The sequence below is a fragment of the Strigops habroptila genome, chromosome 3, assembly GCF_004027225.2.
Source record: "Strigops habroptila isolate Jane chromosome 3, bStrHab1.2.pri, whole genome shotgun sequence".
NCBI classification, from domain to species: Eukaryota; Metazoa; Chordata; class Aves; order Psittaciformes; family Psittacidae; genus Strigops; species Strigops habroptila.
The window spans coordinates 60,452,941-60,476,217 of NC_044279.2; the positions used below are offsets into that span (position 1 = coordinate 60,452,941).

A 23,277-nucleotide genomic window follows, 5' to 3' on the forward strand; every position below is an offset into this window, starting at 1 on the left:
TCCTTGTCTCAGAAACCCATTCTGGACCTGAGACTCAATGTTTCTTCATCATCCTTCTTATAAGAAAAGATCCTATAGTCAGACTTTAGTGGCATTTCTTTTGATATGCAGGAGGCACTATAATCCATTTTGCTATTCTACAACTATGCAGTCAGAGCCTTGCAAAGCTTAGCAGCCCCAAAACTTGTCTTCTGCCAGTGACCTAAGCAAAAGACAGTGGCACACAAAGCCTTCCTTCCATTAGAAAATTTAACCACAGCTGACTAGACAGACTAGTACCAGAGAGGATTTTACTGCAATTAATTGAACAAAACTACTCAGCACCATTTATGAAATGGTGACTGAATCACACCAAGTCTGGTTTCACTTTGAATGAGAGCTCTTTAGTAGCATCTCAGATGCACCTGCTGCAGACATCACTGTCTATTGTTAAGCTGGAGACATAGCTGTTAAAATGTGAATGTTTCTACTATGAGTAGTTTCAGAGAAGCAATGAAACAGTAAAAAAATTTTAGAAAAATATGTTGGAGACACGCACTCCACATACTGAAAGAAAAGTTTGAGAAGAGGCGATGTGGTATCAGTCTTCACATACAAAATCATTTGCATAGAGAAGCACGTTTGTTCTTGCAGCAGTGGCTAGGACAAGAAGTAATGAGCTAGAAGTGATGCAGAAAAGACTCAAGTTACACATTAGGAATGACTTTCTAATGCTAAAGACAGGAATACCCTGGGACAGATAGACCGATAGGTTGCAAGTCTCCTGCACTTAGTAAATTCAGGAAGTTAGACTATTATTCAACAGAAATTACATTGGTTCAGCTGATCCCTGGATTGAATCTGGGACTTGATAACTGATGACCTCTTGCACTCCCTCTCAGCCCTACAATTCCATAAAACGCAGGGCTCACCTATGCTGAGAAATAGATGGGTTCATTCACTAGAGGCTCTATAGATTTATAAGGGACTTACTAAGCTGGATCAGGGCTTTTTGGTGTGTTTTGCTTTGGGTTTTTTTTTTTTTTTTTTTTATTTTTTCAAATAAATCAATAGGCTTGGGCGATTTTCCAAAGATGTGATTTGGTAAGTTTCAAGCCAAACTTCTCAAGCTTTACTCATGAGATAAGTGCTAAACAATGAGCCAGATTCATCAAAGCTTTACAGACTTACTTAAAAGAAAAAGAAACTGATTCAGCCAACTCATTTCAAGCCAAATCAGGCAGTTGAAAATCTATTCCTGAGATTTGGAAAATCTGTCTTTTTTTAAAGTATTTTAAAAATACGTTTCAAGAGTCCCTCTTTTGCAAGGGCCTCAGGCAACTCTGTCAAGAATCTGTTTTTTTCTTTCCAGTCTGATTAGAAGCAGTGTATTTCTCATGTCTATAGGAGACAGTGAAAGTATGCATGTTTGTATATATATACACCTACATATTTTTACATATATACTTACATATATAAATAACTTAAGGATTCAAGAATTTTCCGTCAAAGGTTTAGTAATTAAAGCAGTGGGTTTGCTTTACAAAAAGATTAATAATGAATTTGCTTCTACACTAAAAGGGGAAAAAGAAAATCAATGGAAACACTGGACACCAATGTACTCAATGCAGAAAAACAGTTCCCTGCTCTCAGATGGGTGATTCAGCCCTAGCACATAAAAATCTACAATACTTCTTAGTGCTGCCCCTTATAGTACTTCCTAGAGGGGCATTACTTCCCATGTTTCTTCAGCTCTTGGTATCTCTGTCAAGAAGGATAACAACAGGGCCAAATGAGCTAGTTTTTGTGTGCAGCCTACAAAAATCCTACTGGAATCATCAAATTGTGAGGGAAGGACATCGGCCTGGTGTTATCTAACCAGGATGGGCCACAGTTTCAACTGTGAATGGAGGGAACCACACAGTGTCTTGCGTTGCACAGTAATGCAGTTTCTAGCATCCTGCATCTGACTGTTGAGCTCCAGAAAACTGGGACTGAAACTGCCATGCTGGAAAAAGCGCTATGCTGAGAACATACGGATTTCTATGCAGCATCAGAGAAGAGGCGTCCATGCTCCTCTTCCTATACATCTCATAAATCCACTAATAAATTAAACTTCAGCTGCTGAAAATTGATGGTACATAATGACAGGCACAGACTTAGCACTGCAGACCATTAGGTAACAGGCCCTCTAGCCCATTATCAAGTATTTACTGTAAACATGTATGTCAAAGCAATGAAAAAATGTTCAAAACCTTGCCATGCTTTCTTTTTCTGTTTTGTTCTTTGCAAGGAAACTACTTCTTCCAAGAACAGGGAAAGACCATGTGACTTTGAACTGGAAAACCTGAAAGATCAGTGAGCCTACCTGCTAATGAGCAACTTGCTATTGAAATGAGCTCATTAGCTTTCATTTTTGCTGGCTGCTGATCGATTCATGAGCCACTTACACAGCCTCTGTAAGCTGTACATAAATTATCAAATGCATTGATTTCTACAAATAACAAATAAGGAAGTCAGTCCTTTCTGTATCTCTTGTATAAATGCTTAGCTCAATAGCCTTCAAAATACATCCAAAGAAAACAATGATAACATCAGTGTTCACAGATACATTGCATCTCAAATGGCAAATATTCTGCTGTAAAAATAAGCTTTGCTGGCATTTCAGAAAAGTGAATAAAAGCTTGCCTCTGAAAATGTTACATACAAAATGTACAATACAAAACGCACCGAATTTTGCATGAATCTGTGTAGGTGGCAGCTCAAGAAATTCACAGTAAGGAACAATTGTCTACAGCAAGGAAAAAACCAAGCTAGATGATCTTGAAGTCCTCTTCCATCTCAGATCATTAAACTTCCATAACCTTCTTCATATGACTGAAGTAGTTAAAGTCCTATGGGTCAGCGCTGAGCTTTTGAAACAAAAGCATTTTTTCTTGTCAACTGGTAATCTCAACAACATAGGAACAGAACCTGCTAAAAACTAAATCACTAGCAAAGAAAGAGGAAGGGAAGGACTCCTTCACCCAAACAACACAGCCATAAATATACCATTTTCAGCACATACGGCTATCTCCAACGCGAGGCTGGCCAACCTGACTTCACCTGGCCTCCCAACTGCTTATAGAAATTATATAAAAAATTATCACTTTGGACATGTATGCTTACAAACGTCAAAGCACTTCATAACACTGATTTGCAATAATTTGCCTCAGGTCATGCGGGCCTTTATCCAAAACCTATTAAGGACAAAGTGGTCTTCATATTGACTTCAAAGAGCTTTGTATTGGACCCATAATGAATCACTGCATAGTAAACAGAAAAAAATCAGGAACAGAAAACCTGGTCTAAGGAAGAGATGTCATTCTCTCTTCATTGCCTCAGTTTACTGAAAAAGATGGGAATGCGAGATTTAATCTTTCCATTCACATCACACTGCCAGCCCAATGAAATGGCTATGGTCCTATTCCCACTTAGCTGTATTTCAAAGAGCATTCTTTAATTCTAAAAATTCTCTGATACAGTCTAACACAAGACCCCAACAGCATTTCACAGGTATCTTCATCACCTTGACCCTCAGTAATACTAGCATGGCTGCAGCTCACTGGAGTGCCAGTGGAGAGAGCTAGGACAACTTGTGCCAGTTGAGGATAGTACCAGAAGAGGTTGGACTGCATGCTTACTCCTTAATAACAGTAAGTTTAGGACTTGATGCAATAACAATAAGGAGTTAAAATGTGCAGACCAGAGAACATTGCTTAATCCCAGTTTACTGAAAGGACATGTCATTTTTAGAAAGTTGTCCAAACAACTGTCTTAATATTCTACACCAAAGTGGCTATTAATCAAACAACAAAGGCCCAATTAACACATAGCTGTTGTCACCTTGATGTTAAAAGCCTCTCCCTTCCCCCCTTCTTTCTTTCTTTTTGTCTTTAATGTTACAACCTAACCCAAAAATGCCTCAGGGCCCTACAGGGAAAAAAAGACAAGATAGAGGGAGAGAGGGAGGGGGAGAGGGAGAGAAAGTGGGGAGGGGAGAAACAGAGAGAGAGAAAGAGAGTCTTAAATACCATCTCTCCTCTAGGCAGCAATTTCCACAGATGAAGAGGTCACCACTGTTTAACAGTGTGCTGCCACGTTAATTTAGTATGACAAGATAAAGCAGTAATCTCTGCTCGAAGAGGCTGTAAACCGCCTGCTATCCAGGGACATGCTCGAGTCGATTTGCACTGTATATCACTTTATACAATTGCCGTGACAAAGCCCCCTGAGTTCCCTCATGTAAATCTCTCTCTCTCCCTCTCAACTTCCCTGCCAGTCAGACAGCATCGGATCCGTGGTAAGCTATGCAAACTTCATGTTTTACGCATGCCAATGGACCCCAAAGCTCCCCCGCCCCCCCAAGAGAAGATGTTTAGGACTTTGATAATCCATTGATCCCACTTCCATATCGGCTTGTATTTTTCAATCTGTCGTGTTAAGTTGTCAGAGAGGGCGATTAAACCGATGTTTCATGTTCCGAGATTTGCGTTCCTGGGAATGATAGTTTTCAAAGCCTTTCTTGCTAGGTTCTGCTTAAAGATTATCCCTAAGAAAGCTGATGTGAATATTATTACTGGCATAAACCTAGTAATAAAACCATAAAGTGTTTTAGGTAAAGACATTTTAGAGATATTCAGGGTTATAAACATTAGAGTTTAAAGCTGGATAGAATTTGGAGTGCTTAAAAAGAAAAAAAGGGAAAAGAAAAAAAAAGCGTCCTGTCAGGCTGTGGAGTTTTCTCAGCACGAAGCAAAACAACATATGTAAAAGGGAAAAGGGAACTCACATGTCTATGTAAAATAAATATAACTACAGAATCACAGAAGAGGGCAAAGGAGAACACTGACCTGTCTAGTTAGACAGGAACGAAAAGAAGACAGAGCATGTGTAGCAGCGGTCATGATACTGCCTCAAATAAAATGCAGTGACAGCTATTTCGAGCTAACAGCTAAAAAGCTGCCTGTGTCTCCAGCAGCCTGCACAGCTGAAAACATGGACTTCTTGTTGGGGAAATAGGGTGAATTTTTTGCAATATGTTGCAATTCTCATATGCCATACTGCATCTCTAGAACATGCAAGTTTTAAATTATGTCTCCTCTCTATTTCACATTTAATTTGTGTCGTTTTCCTATGGCCTGCAGGCATGATACAAGTCACAGCACACAATATACCAAATACGGTGCCAAAATGTGAAACTGTGCACATGTATATATACCCACTTTCTGGATTAAACATAGATGAGGACATAAATAGAATTAAAACAAGCACAGCAGACAGGTTTCTACAGAATAAGACTGGGACTTAACTACAGTTTCTTAACTAATATATTGCTAGGTCTACCATCTAAGCCTATGCATGCCACTTGGACCTGCCAGTACTATAATAAAAATGACCAAGCAATGCTAAATCAAATACTTCAGACACAACAGGTTACATACACTGTGTTGTCTTTCATGAATTAAATTTAGTAATAAAATCTGACATTCATTGCAGCTGAGAGTAAGAATGATGAATGCTTTATCAAGCACATCAGTTTCTGATAGTAATTGAGAATTCCCTAAATTTAAAATGAGGAAAACCACTGGAATCAATGCCATTTTTCAACAGAGATGATCTTCTCAAAATAGGCTTTTAAAGGCGTGTTGGATTGCTGTTCTCCTATTCGTGTTGCTAACCAACACATTTCAAACTCTACACGTAAGTGTAAAATTTATGATTTGAAATTAACACTGCTGGCTGGATGCACAACAAAAGGTTTTCTCTTAGGGAATACCCAATTCGTAAACCCCCACTAAATACCAACATTACTGGTTAAAAAATAAGACTGCTGGAATATTCATGCACACACTCCCCAAAAAATTATGAACTTGAACATGGTTACTTCTACAAAAATACAAGAGAATATTTAGTCAGGAATGTGTGTTATTTCTTTAACTCCACCGTGTACTGTGAATGGGATTACTCTCACCTAATTTTAGCCTCAAATTAGACATCTAGCCTAAACCAGTCATCAAGGCTCCCCCTATAGTCAATAGACAAGCACTTTCAGAGGGTAATTCATCTTTCTTGTCTTAGATGCTTATTTTAAGATTGGAAAGGTTGTTCTAGGAAGGTGGTTATCTTTCTCCATAAACGGTGAAGAGAGCCCAGACGCCTAACTTTTATGTGCCTTAACTTCGGTGAACTGAATCCCAATCTCACTTTATGGCATTCAAGAATCTCCATGAGTTTGAAAGCACTAATAGGCCACAGACCATCATGGATGAAGGACTAGTATAATTTCCATTGTAGTAGCATAAAAACTAAGGCACAGACAGAGAATTGAATTGCCAATGATAAATCAAGAAGTGGGAAGATGGGAATGCAGTCTAATTTCATCCAGTAAACTGAAAACTTGCCATTTTTTGTTAATATTTATGAAATTACAAGTATGGAGTCCAACAACTGCTTGTGGTATTTTACAGAGCAAAATAAAGATACAGGCCCTAAATATAAAATCAAGATTTCAGTCAAATTAGTTTATTCACATGGAAAACTAGGGAATTCACTGTGGCCCTGTGTCAATATATTACCCAATACTCATGTTGACAGCTTCAAAACTGAAGCTATGGTCTCTGCCCAAAAGCTAAGTTTACACTGGCCACAAGCAAACAGGAAAAGTACATCATCTACCACAGATGTATTCATTGCAGAACTGAATCACACTATTTTCAATTTGGCTTGTAGATATATAAAATTCTAAAGACTGTTTTCCAACAGAATTTATTAAATTGGTTTAAAAAGAATTTAAACGAGTCGTACATGTAACTATTGTGAATGATTAATCTTTCTCCCTCATAGTCTACATGCATTACTGTCTCTGTCAAGAAAATATAAATTTAAGAATAAAAAAAAAAAGGCTGGGGGGATTTGCAGATTTTACATTTATAAAAGTAAAGAATATAACATGGACTTACACTCTAACATTAACCACATACACGACACAAACTCAAGTTGACTGTTTTGAGATCTGAGATGCAGAATGCTTTATATTCCCAACAGAGCTAAGCACCACATAGCACATACTTATTCACAATAAAAAAAAAAAAATTAAAAAAAAAAAGGCAGGCAATTACCTCTCATTCAAAGCTTTTTTGGTTGAAGTTATCTAACTACAGATTTCCAAACTATAGGGATCAACACCTGAACTTATCACCCTAAGCTCCAGTTGTAACCTATGAAGAAAAATAGGCAATTCTAGGGTGTGATTTCTCTGACCTACTTAGAAGCTATGTTAGGATAAAATGAATCATACTCTGCTATTCCCTCTTTAATTCCAGTAACCAGAAAGTTAAACCTAAAGTTACTAGCTTACCTCTGGACATACACTTTGTAAACATTGAGTCTGACCAGTCCTCACCCTTGAATCCTCACCCCAAAAGTGACACTGTGATTGACGTAATAATGCCTTATGTGTTAGTAACCACGTTTATGCTAACTTCCTTCCTGTATGAAAGCAAGCCAAAATGATCTCTTACTGCACCAACAGACCTATAATCAACAGAAATTTACTATTGAGAATGCTGTCATGTACCATAAAAACCCCCATGGATTTAACTGAAAATTACAGAAGAAACCAACTCTCTCCGACAGAGTCCTAAATCCACTAAGCTCTGCATTTGTGTATGGTTGTGTTCTGGAGACCCACAGATCCTACGCAGCTAGATGGTACCCTCAGCGAACGATACTCCCTTTGAACACAGATGGATCCAAACCTGAGCAACCCTCCTGACTACAACTGCAGCAGTTTAAAATGAAAAGAATGAAAAAGAGGCAAGTTTCACTTACAGTTTCAGAGATGAAACACACACTATAAATTCAATCTGAATATAAACTCAGAGAAGGGTCTGAAGCATGGATATTTTATATTATTTCTGGCTAGGAATATTAATAAGCAATGCAAACTTCCACTTCTGACACAACTTAGTGTAAAGATGCACATACAATCTACTGCAGTAATTCAGACTCGACATGTCAGAAGGATTTTACCTTTTGCTATAATATTTCTTATTTTGTGTCATCAAATTCCAATCCCACAAAAAGCTATGTGCAGTAGGAGTTATAGCCAGTGACCTCTCCTTCCCTCCCTCTTGCTACCACCAGCATTAGGTTCCAATCAACCGGATTATTTTGCAGGAATAGGGTCATAAGCTAAGCATTCTGGGGCAAGAATGTTTCTTTTTTCTGTCTCCATAAAAATAAATCACGTTCTGGGTACAATATAAATAAAGATAACAATTTGATGTTACATTTTATTGGTCTATGTTTCAGACAATCTATATAATTTGCCTGTTGCCTTTACAAAGTACAAAAAGTTAATCTTCATAGCCTTTTTTTTCCTTGGGGTGGATTCAGTTTTAAAAGCATAAAAAAAGGATGCAGAAGCAGACTATTTCCATGCATAATTACAATCTTGTTTACACTGTCCTGGCAAAAACTATCCTTAGTTAAACTCGGCACAAACTCCACTCAGTTACATTCATTGCTTTATCTAGTGATACTAAATTCACAGGATTCATCAAGTCTACTTCTCCTTTGCAAAGAGCAAAAATGCCTTATCTGGTCACACAACTGTACCTAACCCGGAAAAAGAAACAAAGAACTTAAAACAGTGTTAAAGAGAATTTGGAAATGAAGCTGGCCAAACTATTCAGACCAGCCTGCTACCCCAGACATAAATGAATTCTTTTTAATCAAGAAAGTTTGTTTCCTCTGTTAAATTATCTTGAGACACTTCGGAACATTGGTTGGTTCAGGAACATTGCAGCATGTTGATCTGCTCTGTAGGGAGGTTTCTCCATGCGCTGTAGGAGTTAACCCACCTATGTTAGGTACCCATACTTACGCAAACACATATTGAAACCTGTAGTCTGTATAACCACAGGTCCTTCTCCGGCCATGAATCTCTAGAGAAAATTAATAAACCCTTTTATTACAGCGGAGAAGGCGATGATATTTCACTGATATACTCAAGACAAGAGGAAGTAGTTAGCTCTATGAAAGAAAAAAAAACATGACTGGATGACATGAGACTTTAAATGCTAGCAACTGCCTGAAGCCACATTTTCATTATCACTCCAACCATCATTACTTTTGGTGAATCTGCAAAAGCATTAGCAGTGGCAAGAAAAATTAGAGAAAGAAAGCTGGCCTTGGCACAGCCTAATCCAACTCAAGTTTGTATAACCTGAGAAAATGTGCACGGCAAAAAACATGATGAAGCACTTCACTCAGCCACTAAAAGGACAGAAAAGAAACTGCAATAGGTAACATCCTAACTATGGACACAAACATTTGATAGTAAGACAAGAGACTGTAAAACATGACTGTGAGTACTGAGTGTAGCAGAAGGTTCTGGCACTGCTAGGAGTTGATAATCACAGAGATTCCTTGCAACCCTGAAATTCAAGAAACCATGACCAATACTTCACAATGCATTTCAGTTTTGGTATATCTCTACTGAAAGTACAACTGCATATCAAAAAACAACCATCCTCTAGTTTATTGACATTCTGTCCACGCAAACAGCACAATACTTTCTTTTACTGTGCAATATCTTCATATGAGCTATTTACTAAAAGACTTTAGAATGGATTTAATAATAAAAATGACTACGTTAAATATTACTACAAGCAGAGGAAGAAAATGGGCAAGGCAGAAAAAGGTTTTCAGAGGACAACTGCAAGCAGACAGAAAGTGATAGAGTAATATTGTTCTTACAAAGCTGGAAATAGAGAAAAAGGCTTTCTCACCTGCATTGAAAAGAAAGGGAGAAAATCACACCAGCTGCTTGCAGAAGTAAGGTGGACATGGAAGTTCTAAAATGAATGGTCAACAACTGAAAGAAAAATGAGTCAAAGTGGTGTGCAAAAGCAGAAGTTTGCACTATGCAGGAGGCAAAATATAATCAACTTAGATTCACACATCCCTTGCCTTGAGGCATGTGTCAGATTGAAGCATATAAGTTTGGTATGCTGGTCTCTATTCCGATACTTACACTGTCAGCCCAAGGCCACAAACATCTTAGCAGTGCAGAAGCTTGGCCAAAGGAGAAAACCTCACTGTTTGAAAGGAAAAGCACAAAAACATAACTACATTTCTGTTGCCTTCTCTTTCCAGAGCCATGGAGAACTAGGGGTTTAACTGGCAGCAGTTTCTGCCTCACTAGACCACCACAGAGATTCACTACCACCAAAGAAAGGGCAGTGTTTCAGAATAATTTTGGGCAGACTGCCACAGGTGATGGACCTGAACTGGAGAAACTAAATGGAGTCCACAGCTACTGTTTGAGTTCTGGTAGGACAGAGATACCATAGATCCTACCTGTGTTATGTCACATCTAGAGATTGACTTTTTGAAAGCAAAAGCTATTATTAAGACGTAGGAGCACCTAAATATAGTCTCTTTAAGTTGTTGCTACAAACTAATCTTGAAGTCCTGCTGGGGCTTTCTCCATACCCTTGCCCTTATCATCGCTCTTCAAACTGGTAGCTTCAAGATTTTGTTTCAAATCTGTGGTTATCTCCTACTTCCTTCTGGAAGTCCCAGTCATTGTCCCAGTCTTCTGGGTACTGGCTGCAATCCAACGTACCACTGTGGGCATGCTGCTGCACTTCCAGGCTATGAAAGCTGCATACACCTCTCAGCTGACCTGGCAGAGCTGACGCCAATGCTCTATTTGCAGTAAAGATGTACAATCCTCAATGAAATTACCTAGCAGGTCTCAGTAAGGTGTGTCATTGCAAACCGAGCTACCTACTGAAGGCAATCTGGATTGAGATATTAATTTGGAATGAAACCACTGTGTCCAATGTGGAAGCCCTAGAGCAGATTACTTTCCTTAGAAAAATGACCAACTTTTTTTTTTAAGGTTTATGTATTTTTTTGATAGTGCACTTAATAGTTCTTTTCATTGTAAGAGAGACCATCTGGTCCAAATATTCCTACTGACTGTGGCTTTATGGTTTTACCTGTCTTTTTTCCTGTGGAATTTCTCAGCTTTTCACTTGAATTAGATTTTACTATCATTTATGCACGAAGCTTAAGTGAAGATATTTTCTAGTATGAAGTCAATGAATTGATTCCTAGGCATATAATCACTTAAACAATGGATACATACAGTTCCCAGCACTTCTATAAAACAAAGGTGTTTACTTTTCTGTTGATTATTTTCTGCTTAACTGCATTCAAATGAATCCATTAAAAACGTGACTGCTTCACAGTAAGATGATCTTCAGCAAAAACAAACAACTGCTGTTTCCACTTCTCTTCATGGCCTTTAAAAACTACAGTCATCTGCACCCTGCATTTCAGGCAATTTATAGATGCTAAGTCTGGTCTTGATTTGTTAATTTATTGTTTCAAATGTAGTTCCTCCTGCTTGGAAAAAAAAAAATGTTTTCCTACTTCGTTACTTATTTATTGTCCCCTAACCAACCTTTGGACCTTTCAGAGTCTGACCAAAACACCAACGGATCATCTCAAACTTCAGCCAGTCTTTCTGCCCATTGACTTCAGCTGGAATGATTCTCCATGTCCACAAGTAAGCAAAACTCACTGTATTAAGAGAGTGGGAGAACAAACCAAGGGAACTTCCATAAACTAGCATACTGCTCCTGAATTGCACTATGGATTTGACCCCTGCCTCACCTGAAGAATTAAAACATTTTTTTTTATATTTACTTGCCCTATCTGGAACCTGCACAACAAGGAGTTTGCAAGTGATTGCTAAATACTGTAAGTATTACTTACATACATAGACAGGACAGGACTGAAGAGCCGAGATAATACAGATCATGACAAGGAGGACAGGAAGGTTATAACAACTTAAATGGAAGATACTTTGTCAGGCAGATATGAGAGGCATCAAAACTTTTTCTGGCTCCATCACCACTGGTTCTCAAGTACTGCAGAGAGTTTTCTAGGGTCTGGACTAAATGATGCAGTAGGCAACTTCTACAGCTGTTTGATCAGTCCTGGCTGATTCTTCTTTATTTGTTCCCTTCCCTATTAGCCCACAGAGCCATTCTCTGAAACAGTGCAAGTATAAAGACCGAAAAGATCAAACTCTGATACAAGTCTGAAATTATATCTTTCTAGGGAAACTGCTTTCATGTGCTACTTCTGTGGTGACATTTATAATGCAATGTTTGTAACAATGCAATTTCATCATCTTATAAATATCAATTTACCATTAAGAGAGGAAGGAAAGAACATCAAAAAAAGACAAATGCAACCTCACCACCGTTTCTGCTTTGTTTTAATTGAACTAGTCTTGTTCAAATAAGCCTGTCTATCTCTTACAGAAACAACAGTTTATAGTTTAAACTGTGAAATTGTGTGTGTGTGTGTGTGTTGCAATTATGGTGCCTGCTAACAATTTCATACTGCCACATTGCACATATGGCTTCCAAGCTAGCTTTATCTGAATCTTTGTGAATCTATTCTCCGTGCTATTAAACTGAGCACATTCCACATCGTTCAAAAGTAATTACACTTTTGTCTAGAGTGTAGGAGACTGCTCTCCCCAAACAATGAAATTCTCATTATTAGAGCTGGCACAATAACAGCACTGGTGTTCACAACACTATGCATTGTACCATCACAATAACTTATCCTAAGCTTGATGCACAAAGGTACACTGGAAATTAAAATTTCTCTAAAACCACTGTGGGTTTTTTTTTTTTTTTTTTAATAGGCATTCTTTAGCTCCATATAATTAGAGTCCTATTTGACTTTTTAAAAAGCTATATGCATTCAGATTTCCATTCTCTTTGCAGCTTCTGAATAGTAGCTAAGTGCTCTAGCCACCCGTTTTTCTGATCCAATACTATGCACCTGCTGATGACCCCAGACCACTAGGTGAAATACAGACCAGGATGTACGTGATAAGATAATTCAAATGCAGCATTAAACAACCTTTTATCTTGGAAAAGTGGAGGAAAAACATGAAGCAATGAGTTGGTAAGCTCTTTGACCAGCAGTAGTGCTATTCTTAATATGACCAAAATGTCTTAATATTATTCCCAAGTTACAGAGAAATAACTTCATTAACCACAGAAATGCAACATTTTTTTAGTGTGAAGCAATAAAGCTACTTAATATTTCCTACCAATTTAAAGCACTGCTGAAAATGAATTCTAAATCCCACTGAAAGTGCAGGACAAATCTGGGCTAAAACTGCACCTTACCAGTTTGATCTTTTAGTCAGAACTTCCTTTTCTTTTCCTTCCCCCTTCCCCCCACTCATCATTCCAGTATTTGATTGATATTCTACAGTTAAGAAGAATGGTCGAACTTGACCACAGTATACCATGCCCGTAGTCTATTTTAATCAGTGCTTTTAGCCTTGACATCTCTTGTTTTCAGAAATTAGCAGACACCACTGGTGAAATCAGCAGTCTTGAGAGGTAGCAAAAGCAACATGGTACGGCAGACAAACAGAAACAAATAATACAAACCCTCATAACTTACACAAACTAACAACTATCTGTGCTGTCCAAATACTGTAGCCTTAATATATTACTTCAAACGAGGTATTGACTGATATCGTAATTCCTCAAGTGTTTCCCTGCTAAGCTTACAGCCTGCTATGAATGTCCTACAGGGACTCTTGGATATATTTTAGGTCAAATGATTTGTCTTGTATTTTCAACTGAGCCTTTGGTTTAAGTCTAATATATTTTCTTTTTTATCAGTGGAAGAGCTTTCCTATTTACAGTAAGCATCTAGTCTCTTCTATCAAGAGGAAGACAGTTTGGGATAGAGTTGCCCCTGCCTTTCACAGAATCACAGAAGGGTTGAGGTTGGAAGGGACCTCTGGAGGTCACCTAGTCAAACCCCTTGCTCCAGCAGGGCCACCTATTCAATTGCCCAGGACTGTGTCCAGGTGGACAAGAAGGAAGAGTCCACAACCTCCCTGTGCAACCTGTTCTATGGCAGTCGTCCTCACAATAAATACTGTTCCCTGATGCTCAGATGGAGCCTCCTGCGTTTTCAGTCAGTGTCCACTGTACTAACCTTTCTCTGGCTTCAGTTCCAGCATCCTCAGAAATACCTGTTCATTTTGATGGGAAGTTGGGTTTTGTAGTTTTTTGCCAATTTTTGGTTAGGTTTGTAGATTTATTTCTAGGGATTTTGCCCTTTTTTAAAAAAAATAAATTACCCAACATTCTGAGCTGTGTCTCTAAGTCGGCAGTTGTTACAACCTGGTAAAGCGCAACAGGGTAAATTTTCAGAAGTCTCAGTTGGATAAACTGTTGAGTTATCACTCCAGTGCAATCAGCCCTTTGCCTTAAGGATCCTACGATGTCCCATCTGGCCAGACTTGTAAAAGGAAGCACAGCTGGAAGTAAACTATGAAACAGAGGGCCAATTAGCAGTTAGGAAAGTGAGGCCAAGAAATTGATTCTCGAGGTTGAAATTGTTTTCCTAACCTCTCCTTCATGACCCAGTACTGAGAGGCAGAATATGAGGAGGCAGGGATGGCTGTGGTAACAAGAGGAATTCAGCTACACAGCCTACTGATAAGAGAAAGCTGTGTAATTCTGTACCTTTTACAGATCCCTTGGCTGTGGCTTTCTTCTGCTGAGATTGTTCCGTAAGCCAAACGGGTGTTGTAAATATAGCTAATACAGAAAGATCTCTCTGTATCTGTACCTTGTGTATCTAAGAATCCCTTTGGAGAAGAACCTTAGCCAACAATCATACACAAAGAAGGATGGTTTAGAGGGGTAAAGCAGAGTGATGTACTACATCATTTCAGACTGACTGTACGTCTGATCCTGTCTTACTGGACATTGGAGCGATCTATAAAGGTGTACCCTGCTAAGGACAGCATGTGGCTGCAAAACGAGAACTCCATAGCCACTTGCACACTCGGTCAGTAGGTGTAGTAGCACAGCTGACAAGCTATTAAGAAGTGTGAAGCACACTGCTAGCGATTTATCAATAAAACTGTATTGGACCGCACTGTGTGGTGCACATGTGCATACAACTGGATTTTCTTTCCAGAGACTACAAAATAGCAGAGCATGTCAATTCAAACAGAATAAAAATGTAATGCTACCAAAAGTGAATATCCTTTGGGAATGACTTCTGTAATGGCTAATCACTCAAAACTGAAGTAACCTAAAAGTTATCCAAGCACCAAGTTCAGTTACTTCCTTCTTATAACTACATATCAAAACAGCAGAGGGAGTGATTATGTATATTTTACTCATTTACACTGATCACTTCCCTCTTTCTGGAGACACATAGGCTACATCCTTTCTGACCTACTTGGATGATGATTTTTATAAGACACTCCTCACTAAAAGAAAGATATTACCAAAATGTCACATTTATACAAGCTGGCAATTTTCTTAAATATGGATGAAGACAAAGCCAGTCCCTAAAAGCTCCCAAACACACTTCAGATAAGCCTACAGCATCTCACTACTACAGCAAAACTGTCTAAACCATGCAATAACTCAGTATCTTGTATTATAAAGAGACAGAACACAAGTTTTGACATCACATTAAATATAGCCTTCGTAGCAGGAAGTCACACTAGATGATCAGCTAATCTTCTTGGTCTTAAAAACTATAAATGAATAAAGAAGTTACTTAAATTCCGTTAAAGAGCAGTTAAGTAATTTCAGTGAGGTGCAGTTAAAACACTCCTGCTGGTCTCCTTAGAAGACAACGAGGTTTTATTTCATTAGGGTCTGATTCTATGCTACTAGTGTCATTACAAGTTTATCTATTGACGTAAATGTTATTAGAACAAACCTTTATCTGCAGTACACTCTCTTAGAATAGGCCAAAATACAGCAAAGCTCATACACCAGTTCCATACCCTAACATCCCATTGGCTGGAACTGTATATTAATGAATTTTGACTCCATAAAACATATGATAAATGATGAGAAGTAAACAAGCTAGTAAAAGATAATGATATGTCTGCCCATGAGTAATTTCTTCAACAACGTACCTTCTTCATTTAAAGTTGCAATAGCACAACGTAAAATTAAATATTTCAAACCACTGTTTGAACTTAAGCATTAGACCAAAAAAGAAGAAAAATGGGTCAGGATCAGTGAGTTATTCTGTCTAGGAGAGTGACTATCCAGTGACTTGGTCCTATGAGAAATCATAATCCCTACGGCTTTTTACTCAGGTCTTGTTACATATGCATAATGAGCTGTAAGGGCTTAAATACCACTATGGAGCCGTTAGAGGCTTTTATGAGAATACACTATCATCTGTTTTGCAATGCCTTTTTAAAAGCCTTCAAATATGCAGGTCGCTTCATTATCTTCACTTAAAGTGAAATTGTCAGTGCCTTTGTCAAAGTGGGGGACTAACAGAAAAGTTACAGTCGATTTGTGAACAGGCAAGAGCTGCGTAAGTGTGTTCGCAATAGAAAGCTTTGTCGAGGTGCCTAAGTCCTGGGGTTTCAATGCCTCTCCCTGCACTCTTCCACCTTTTTAAGAATGCATCACAGTACTCTGCACGAAGGGCCCAAGCATATCAGGTTATGATACTGACACTAGCAAGGAACATGGCGTTGCTTTTTGTTTGTTTGTTTGCTTTCAGATAAAGCCAGTTCTGGTCTTCCAGTGGGCTGCTAAATGCAATGAATTAAGCACAGTGTCATTTGCAAAGTGCACAAAAAGGTGGGAATTCACAAGAGAAAAAGTGGTAGGCTAATTTAATTCCAAATTTTCTTGTAGGTATCTGTGGCATGTGAAATACACATCAGAGGTGATTTTTTTTTTTTAAAGCCAGCAAAATCCAAAGTTGCCTTTTTTACCCTTTATACAGACTTCCGTGCCTTAACTATTGCATAAACTTGGCATTGGGGTGATAGTTCAGACACCATGCCAAACATGACTCTCACTTAGAGTGTTCCAAAACCATTTACTGTTTGCAGAACACATACACTTCAAATCCACATCACTGCAGCTAAAAAATCTTAGCATCCTAAATGCCAGCAGGCAAAGGTGAGGAAAAGTGGGGTTTGTCCTGCGAGTGATTTAGCGTTTGTAGTGGAGGGTAAAGGCAGTCCAGCTAGGTCAAAGCTTTCACATTATTGTAGTGTGTTCTGTACGTGTAACTGAGCATTGTATACTCCACAAAGTACAGATCTGGATGCCAAAGTACTGTAGAGGCAGAATTCAAAGAATGGATGTAAGCACAATAGACCATTAGCAAACCTACCATTGTGTTGTGCTGAGAAGTGGGAGTCCTATGGCCACAGTTCTCTTGCGTCAGCAGAGAAACTGGCTGAAATTCCTCAGAGTGAGGCTTGTTGGGAAAACTCACATGCAAGGGAAGGTGAAAGGCTGGGAGCCCGTCACTCTCCTCTTCTCCCACTTTCTGTCTGCTTGTCACCATGGCTACCTCTCCATCTGCTTCCCCATACGGAGAGGCTGGTCGCTTGGAAGACATCCTGGAAGGAACAAAAGAGGAGAAAATAATGAAACCTCCAAATAAATCCTTAATGCCGTCATTGTGTGGTTAGGGGCCATTGTAACAGAAATGCCTTTTTTGTGCTGGCAGAGAGCAGGAAACCATCCAAATACCACTGCAAAGCATACACAATTGGGAACAATGGCCAAGCAGGTAGCAACAGAACAGTGGCTTGTTTGTTGTGAGAATAATACACTAATACAGCACTCTCTTATATTCTGGCTTCTTAAACATGAAAATTCACCTAAGAAGACTGTATAATGAAATGCAATTCCTTTAAAAAATACCCATCTGGTTTTGCATTTGCAAGAGACTCTAAGAAGACAGAATGGCTCCTGATACAAGCTATTGTCAACTTAGCTTTTACGGAATAAACATCCGCATGTATTTAACCATAACTGATTGGAAAAAAAAAAAAAAGAAAAAAAAAGGATACAATAAAATAACTTGCTAGCAAGCCAAAACCTGTCTTTATAAAACTTCACCCATGTGAACAACAGAGTACTATAGTCATGTTGCAAGAATCTTTTCAGGTTCACAGATCTGGGATAGTTAAGCAATTAAACATTTGGACATTAATAATCTAAGCTTTTGACAACACAAATTCAGGGTTGTACTAAGTAAATGAAGATTTGTTTCAAGGTACCCTATACTTCCCACCTACAGTCAGATCAGGAAAGAACACATGTAAATGTAGTTTACGTCTATTATCTATATAAAAAAGAAGGATACATAGAGCACACACTGTAAAAATCATGCAAAAATCCTGACTTAAAGTTCAGACCCACATTCTGAATTTTTTGAGACTTTCTAATAACACTGTTCTGATAGCACATGTATATCTTCAACTTTTTGAAGACTGAAAGAATCCTTATTTCATTCAAAAATACACTTTTCATCCAAACCAGGCAGTAATGAAGAATTTACAGGACAATCTGAACCCAGAACACTTCCAGCTTGGTCTTCAAAATAGAGGGGTCCAGTGAAGTATTAAAATGCAGACGACTTCTGGGATTAATTACAGCAACATTGTTCATGAAAATCAGGGTATGTGCATGGATGGCATAATGGGCCACTGTGCTAAGCAGGGGCATCTGTAATAAGGAGTGGAATGAGAAATAAGAAATCCTATAGGCATAGTCAAAAGAAGAAAAGTAAGTAAAAAGGGGAAATATTTAATAGAAAATAGGAAGTTATGAACAAGAAAACTGAAGACTATTGTATGTAAAAAGTTGAAAAGACAGGATAAAGTAATACTGCTCCTCCTCAAAAATCTAGTATTTATGATTCTAATTACCCTATTTTGATTTTCCACTTCACAGTTAAAGGACTGCATTTCAAAAGCCCATGAGCCTCTTGAACCATGTGTGGGGCTGCTGTGAGGTGGAGCATGTCCATACGATTTGGCATATTGAGCACGAAATGATTCTTAGCAGCAGTCAACTGGGTCTGAAAACAAACAGTGACTTTAAACAGCCCTTTGTTAGGACTTATTTTGCTTCTAATGATCTCATTTTGAGCTTTGCTTCCTGAGCCAAGTTAGGTTATATTTAAAAAAAACAACAAACCCAACAAAACCAAAAAGCAACCCACACCACCAAAACAAAAACCCAAGAACAACAAAAACTCAGGCAAAAAAATCCATACCAGAACCTACACTCAGCTGCACATTGCCTGTTCTGAAAACCACCTATTGCCTGTACACAGAGAACCAATCTGTATTTTCTATTAATGTTTGACTTAGTCCAACAGACTAACGCTTCATACATCCTACCTGAATTCTGTCTTCTAGGCTTTCCCACCTACGTGTCTGCAGCAAAGCATATGTATAAAGACAGAGATCACCACATAGACTCTTACTGGCAGTTTTCTACTAGCCCACTGAATTCAGCATTTTGCAGCAATGTTTGACGTGACAGATCCCAAGCTCTTCTTCTGCAGAAACCATGCAACTCCCTCCTGAAGTTAATGTGAATTATTCATATTCTGCATTGCACCCCACCAAGATATACATTTGCTATCGATTCTGAGTGTAACATTTTGGTTACTCATTTCAGCACTGCCTTAATAGGAACTTGGGTTTTTACAAAATCTTGCTTTCTGAAAATCAGCACTAAGCAGTTGTCTCAATTTTGGTGAACAAAAAGGGAGGGACACAAAATCATCAGTCAATTATTCCACAGTAATGTTCTATACGTTAGGACATTTATATTCGATAAGATGACCAAAAATATTGTAAACTATCTATGAAAGTCTCCACTACAATTCACTTTGACAATAAAATATAGAGGATGCCTTGGTTTGCATTGATGATTTATTTGTATTTTTTTAATACATATATATACACATACCCAAATTGTATTAAAAACTCCTACTGCTGTTAACCCAGAATAATCCAAATTCTGTCACGTTGATTCACAAGGAGAGTTTGACTAGCATGTTGAAATAAAGCTCTTCTGCTAACTTTATTAGTGAATATGTGGTTTCCCCTATTGTGCTCAGATAGCACGCTGCAGATCATCATCGCCTTCTGTTTGTCACTGCTCCCAACCAGGATGATGTCATTTTCTGCAGGGAATTTATAAAAGCAGGCAAGGAAAGCAATAGAGGTGACCACCTCCATGCACTAGCAATAGCAGAGACTATTATGTTTTTGATCTAAAATGAAAACCTATGGGTTGGACTGTAGGCCAATCTACAGTGATAGTAGAGGAGAAACTTCTTCCTTCCTCATGCAGCTCTTAGAAGATACATTTTAAATTACAAGCCATGTGCCCATCACAATGCTAGAAGGCTAGCAAATTGCTAAAATGGCTAAGACAGCAAAGTTAAGGATCTAATCTTGGACGTTAGTCTTCCAAGCAATGAGGACACTCAAAGAAATGGATGCACAACCCTAGATAAGGATCATACAGCTCAAACGATGACCACAATTCGTTTTCAGGTAGCAGTGTCCATAGCCAGTGTGAGTTAGGCATAATCTGGCCTTTCATAAATCTCATCATCCCCTTTCGCATCAAACACAAACATCAGAGTTTCACAGAAATTACTTACTCCTCATGAACATCTGGGAAATTTCCACCAGAAAACGGAAGATTTAAATAAATAAACAAATCCATACCTTCTTTTGGAAATGTCTTCCAGAAGGACACTAAGTAAGTCTATAGCAGCAAAGGATCAAATCTCTTACAGGTTCATGAGCAGAAAACCACATGATACAAGATAAATTCATTCACAGATGGTCTTTCATTATTTTTATAGTTTTACTGGTCCCTTTTGCTGTATTTGAAATGCTCTTCTTTTCATACACCTTCATTTTCCTATTGAGCTAACAGTAGGTCTTACCAGATTCTGTATCTAAGATGCAAGTACAGTTCCCATTACAAACAATAACAAAAGAGAAACAGCTAAATTCTGAATAACAATGTTATCTGAAATGGAGCTCTTTTAAACAGGTCTAGGTCTAATGAAGGACAAGAATTATCCCATCTTAGCAAAGGACTGCAAACATCCTTGATCTACCCTCAATGATAACATGACAGTTTACAACCTACATAGTTTCAAGATCTTTTCCTCAAATTAGTTTAAACTCAGAAGGGTTTTCAATTACACCCCTCTGAAAGACGGTTTACAATGAGAGAGGAAATCACTTTCCCCAAACATCAACTTATGGATAGGATTAAAGAAATCCCAAGAAACCCCAAGATACATGTCTCAGAAAAGTAGCAATACACTGGACCAGATTCCGAATCTAAAAAGGTATCTCTGCAGATGAAATCTGGTGTGACTTAAGACTGCAAGAAGAGTTGGGGTTTTTTTAACTGCCATTAATCATCTCTATTGAATATAAATTGCTAAATAGTAATTTCTTAGACAACCTAAATCTACAAAGTTCAGACACAGTGGGACACAAGTAGTACTCAGTCAACTGTAGAGACACACTGAAGTTATGAAGGGTATCCCCATGCTTGATTTTTATCAGTGGTTAGGCTGGAACTTAAGATGAATGCAAATGCAACCCTGTTTCTTAAAAAGGGACTCTTTTTTTCTGCTTTTAGAAAGGCTTCTTAATATGCAGAAATTGCAGTTAAAAACATGCCTTTTGTTAATTTTTCATTAAAGAAATGCTTTTCCTGGTAGCAAGAATGATTATTTTTTTTTCCCCAGGGAAGTAGAATCTCACTCTCCTAACTCATTCTTAGCCCACAAATATTTGATGCAATTCATCTTACAATAGCTTCTTCACGTATTTCTTTAATCCCATTCAATTTACAACAGACTCTTTGTAGGCTTAAACTGATACCCTGTGTCTATTGATCTCAGTGGTTTTGGATTGACTTCAGCATGGCTGGATTTTGCTACTGGAGAGAGTTAGAGCTACACTTTGTCCACATGAATTTTTTCCTCATCCCATCACAAGTATTGGTTCCATCCAAATAATTTCAGGGGACCAAACAACTTTCTTTTTTTTTCTCCTTCAGTTCAGTGTCTCACAAAAGCGAGGATCTTTCCACAGGTCTATTTTTAAATTATTATTAACAGAATCTCATTTAAGTGATCCCACTACAACTCCATTTGTTCATTTGGTTTGGTTAATTTCATAGAATCACAGAATAGTTAGGGTTGGAAAGGACCTTAAGATCATCTAGTTCCAACCCCCCTGCCATGGGCAGGGACACCTCGCACTAAACCATGTCACCCAAGGCTTTGTCCAACCTGGCCTTGAAAACTACCAGGGATGGAGCATTCACAACTTCCTTGGGCAAGCCATTCCAGTGCCTCACCACCCTCACAGTAATGAACTTCTTCCTTATATCTAATCTAAACTTCCCCTCTTTAAGTTTGAAGCCATTACCCCTTGTCCTACCACTACAGTCCCTAAGGAAGAGTCTAATTTCATACATGATTGTAAACCCAAAATAAATCTAAAATGGTATCCAGTATTCAAGGAGATAGTGCCCTCTAGCATACAACCAGCATCGATCCCAGTGTGATCGCTCATGCCATAAAATTTCATAAATTTTATGTCATAAAACTCTAATCTTGTTACATTAAGCAAAATACCTCAGAAACATTTCAGATACCCACAAAAGCTTTTGGAAAAATGGCTTATCCATGTCTTCAAGAGTGACAAACACAGATGTGTCAGGAGAAAAAGATATGAGGCCATAAATCTTAACTTGTTGGGAGTTAATTAAGGGATTCATCAATCACTACACAGCTCACCCTATACATACACACGCAAAATCCCATCAGCTGCCACAACCCACAGCAATCTACAGGTTAAAAACTCCCAAAGTCCCTCAGTTCTGACTATTTATAAATGACTTTGTATAATCTAGCATTAAGACCTGTAATTATAAAACAGCATTAAAACAGGCCTGCATAGTTATGGATAATTATAGTTGGTACACTTTTTAAAGAAATAAAAAGCTTTTCCATTCAAACACAGGCTTTGCCTTTTTGACAGCTCGAAGTCCACAGGATGTAGAGAGATGATTTAAATTGTATGTCAAAATTTTGACTGTGCAAGACTTTCTTTTTTTTTCCCCTTATCAAGAGAGGCATTGTTGTTTTCTCACCATAACTAGGCGTGACAGCGCCTGACTGGAGTCGCATAGCCAGTTTCTGAATCGGCATGAAAATGCTCACCTCTTGAGTTTCTCTGGCAGCTATAAACTAATTCCTTCTCATGGGTAGAGTTTAAATCACTTGGCCCCATACATCAGACAGGCACAGAGCTACATTCTGAAGAGATGC

At 38.3% G+C, this 23,277-nt stretch overlaps 1 protein-coding gene across 17 annotated transcripts in view; it reads right to left on the reverse strand.

Moving 5' to 3' along the window:
* The window catches only part of SOX5 (SRY-box transcription factor 5), a 644,656-nt gene that overhangs the window by 241,481 nt on the left and 379,898 nt on the right, over positions 1–23,277 (reverse strand). For 11 of the 17 annotated variants that reach the window (XM_030478980.1, XM_030478979.1, XM_030478981.1 and 8 more), the window contains one exon: positions 17,266–17,497. In XM_030478980.1, the coding sequence (XP_030334840.1) occupies positions 17,266–17,496 (231 nt within the window). In that variant the 5' untranslated portion in view covers position 17,497. The remainder of the gene's footprint in view (positions 1–17,265; positions 17,498–23,277) is intronic. The other 6 variants (XM_030478990.1, XM_030478983.1, XM_030478985.1 and 3 more) reach the window with 1 other exon arrangement.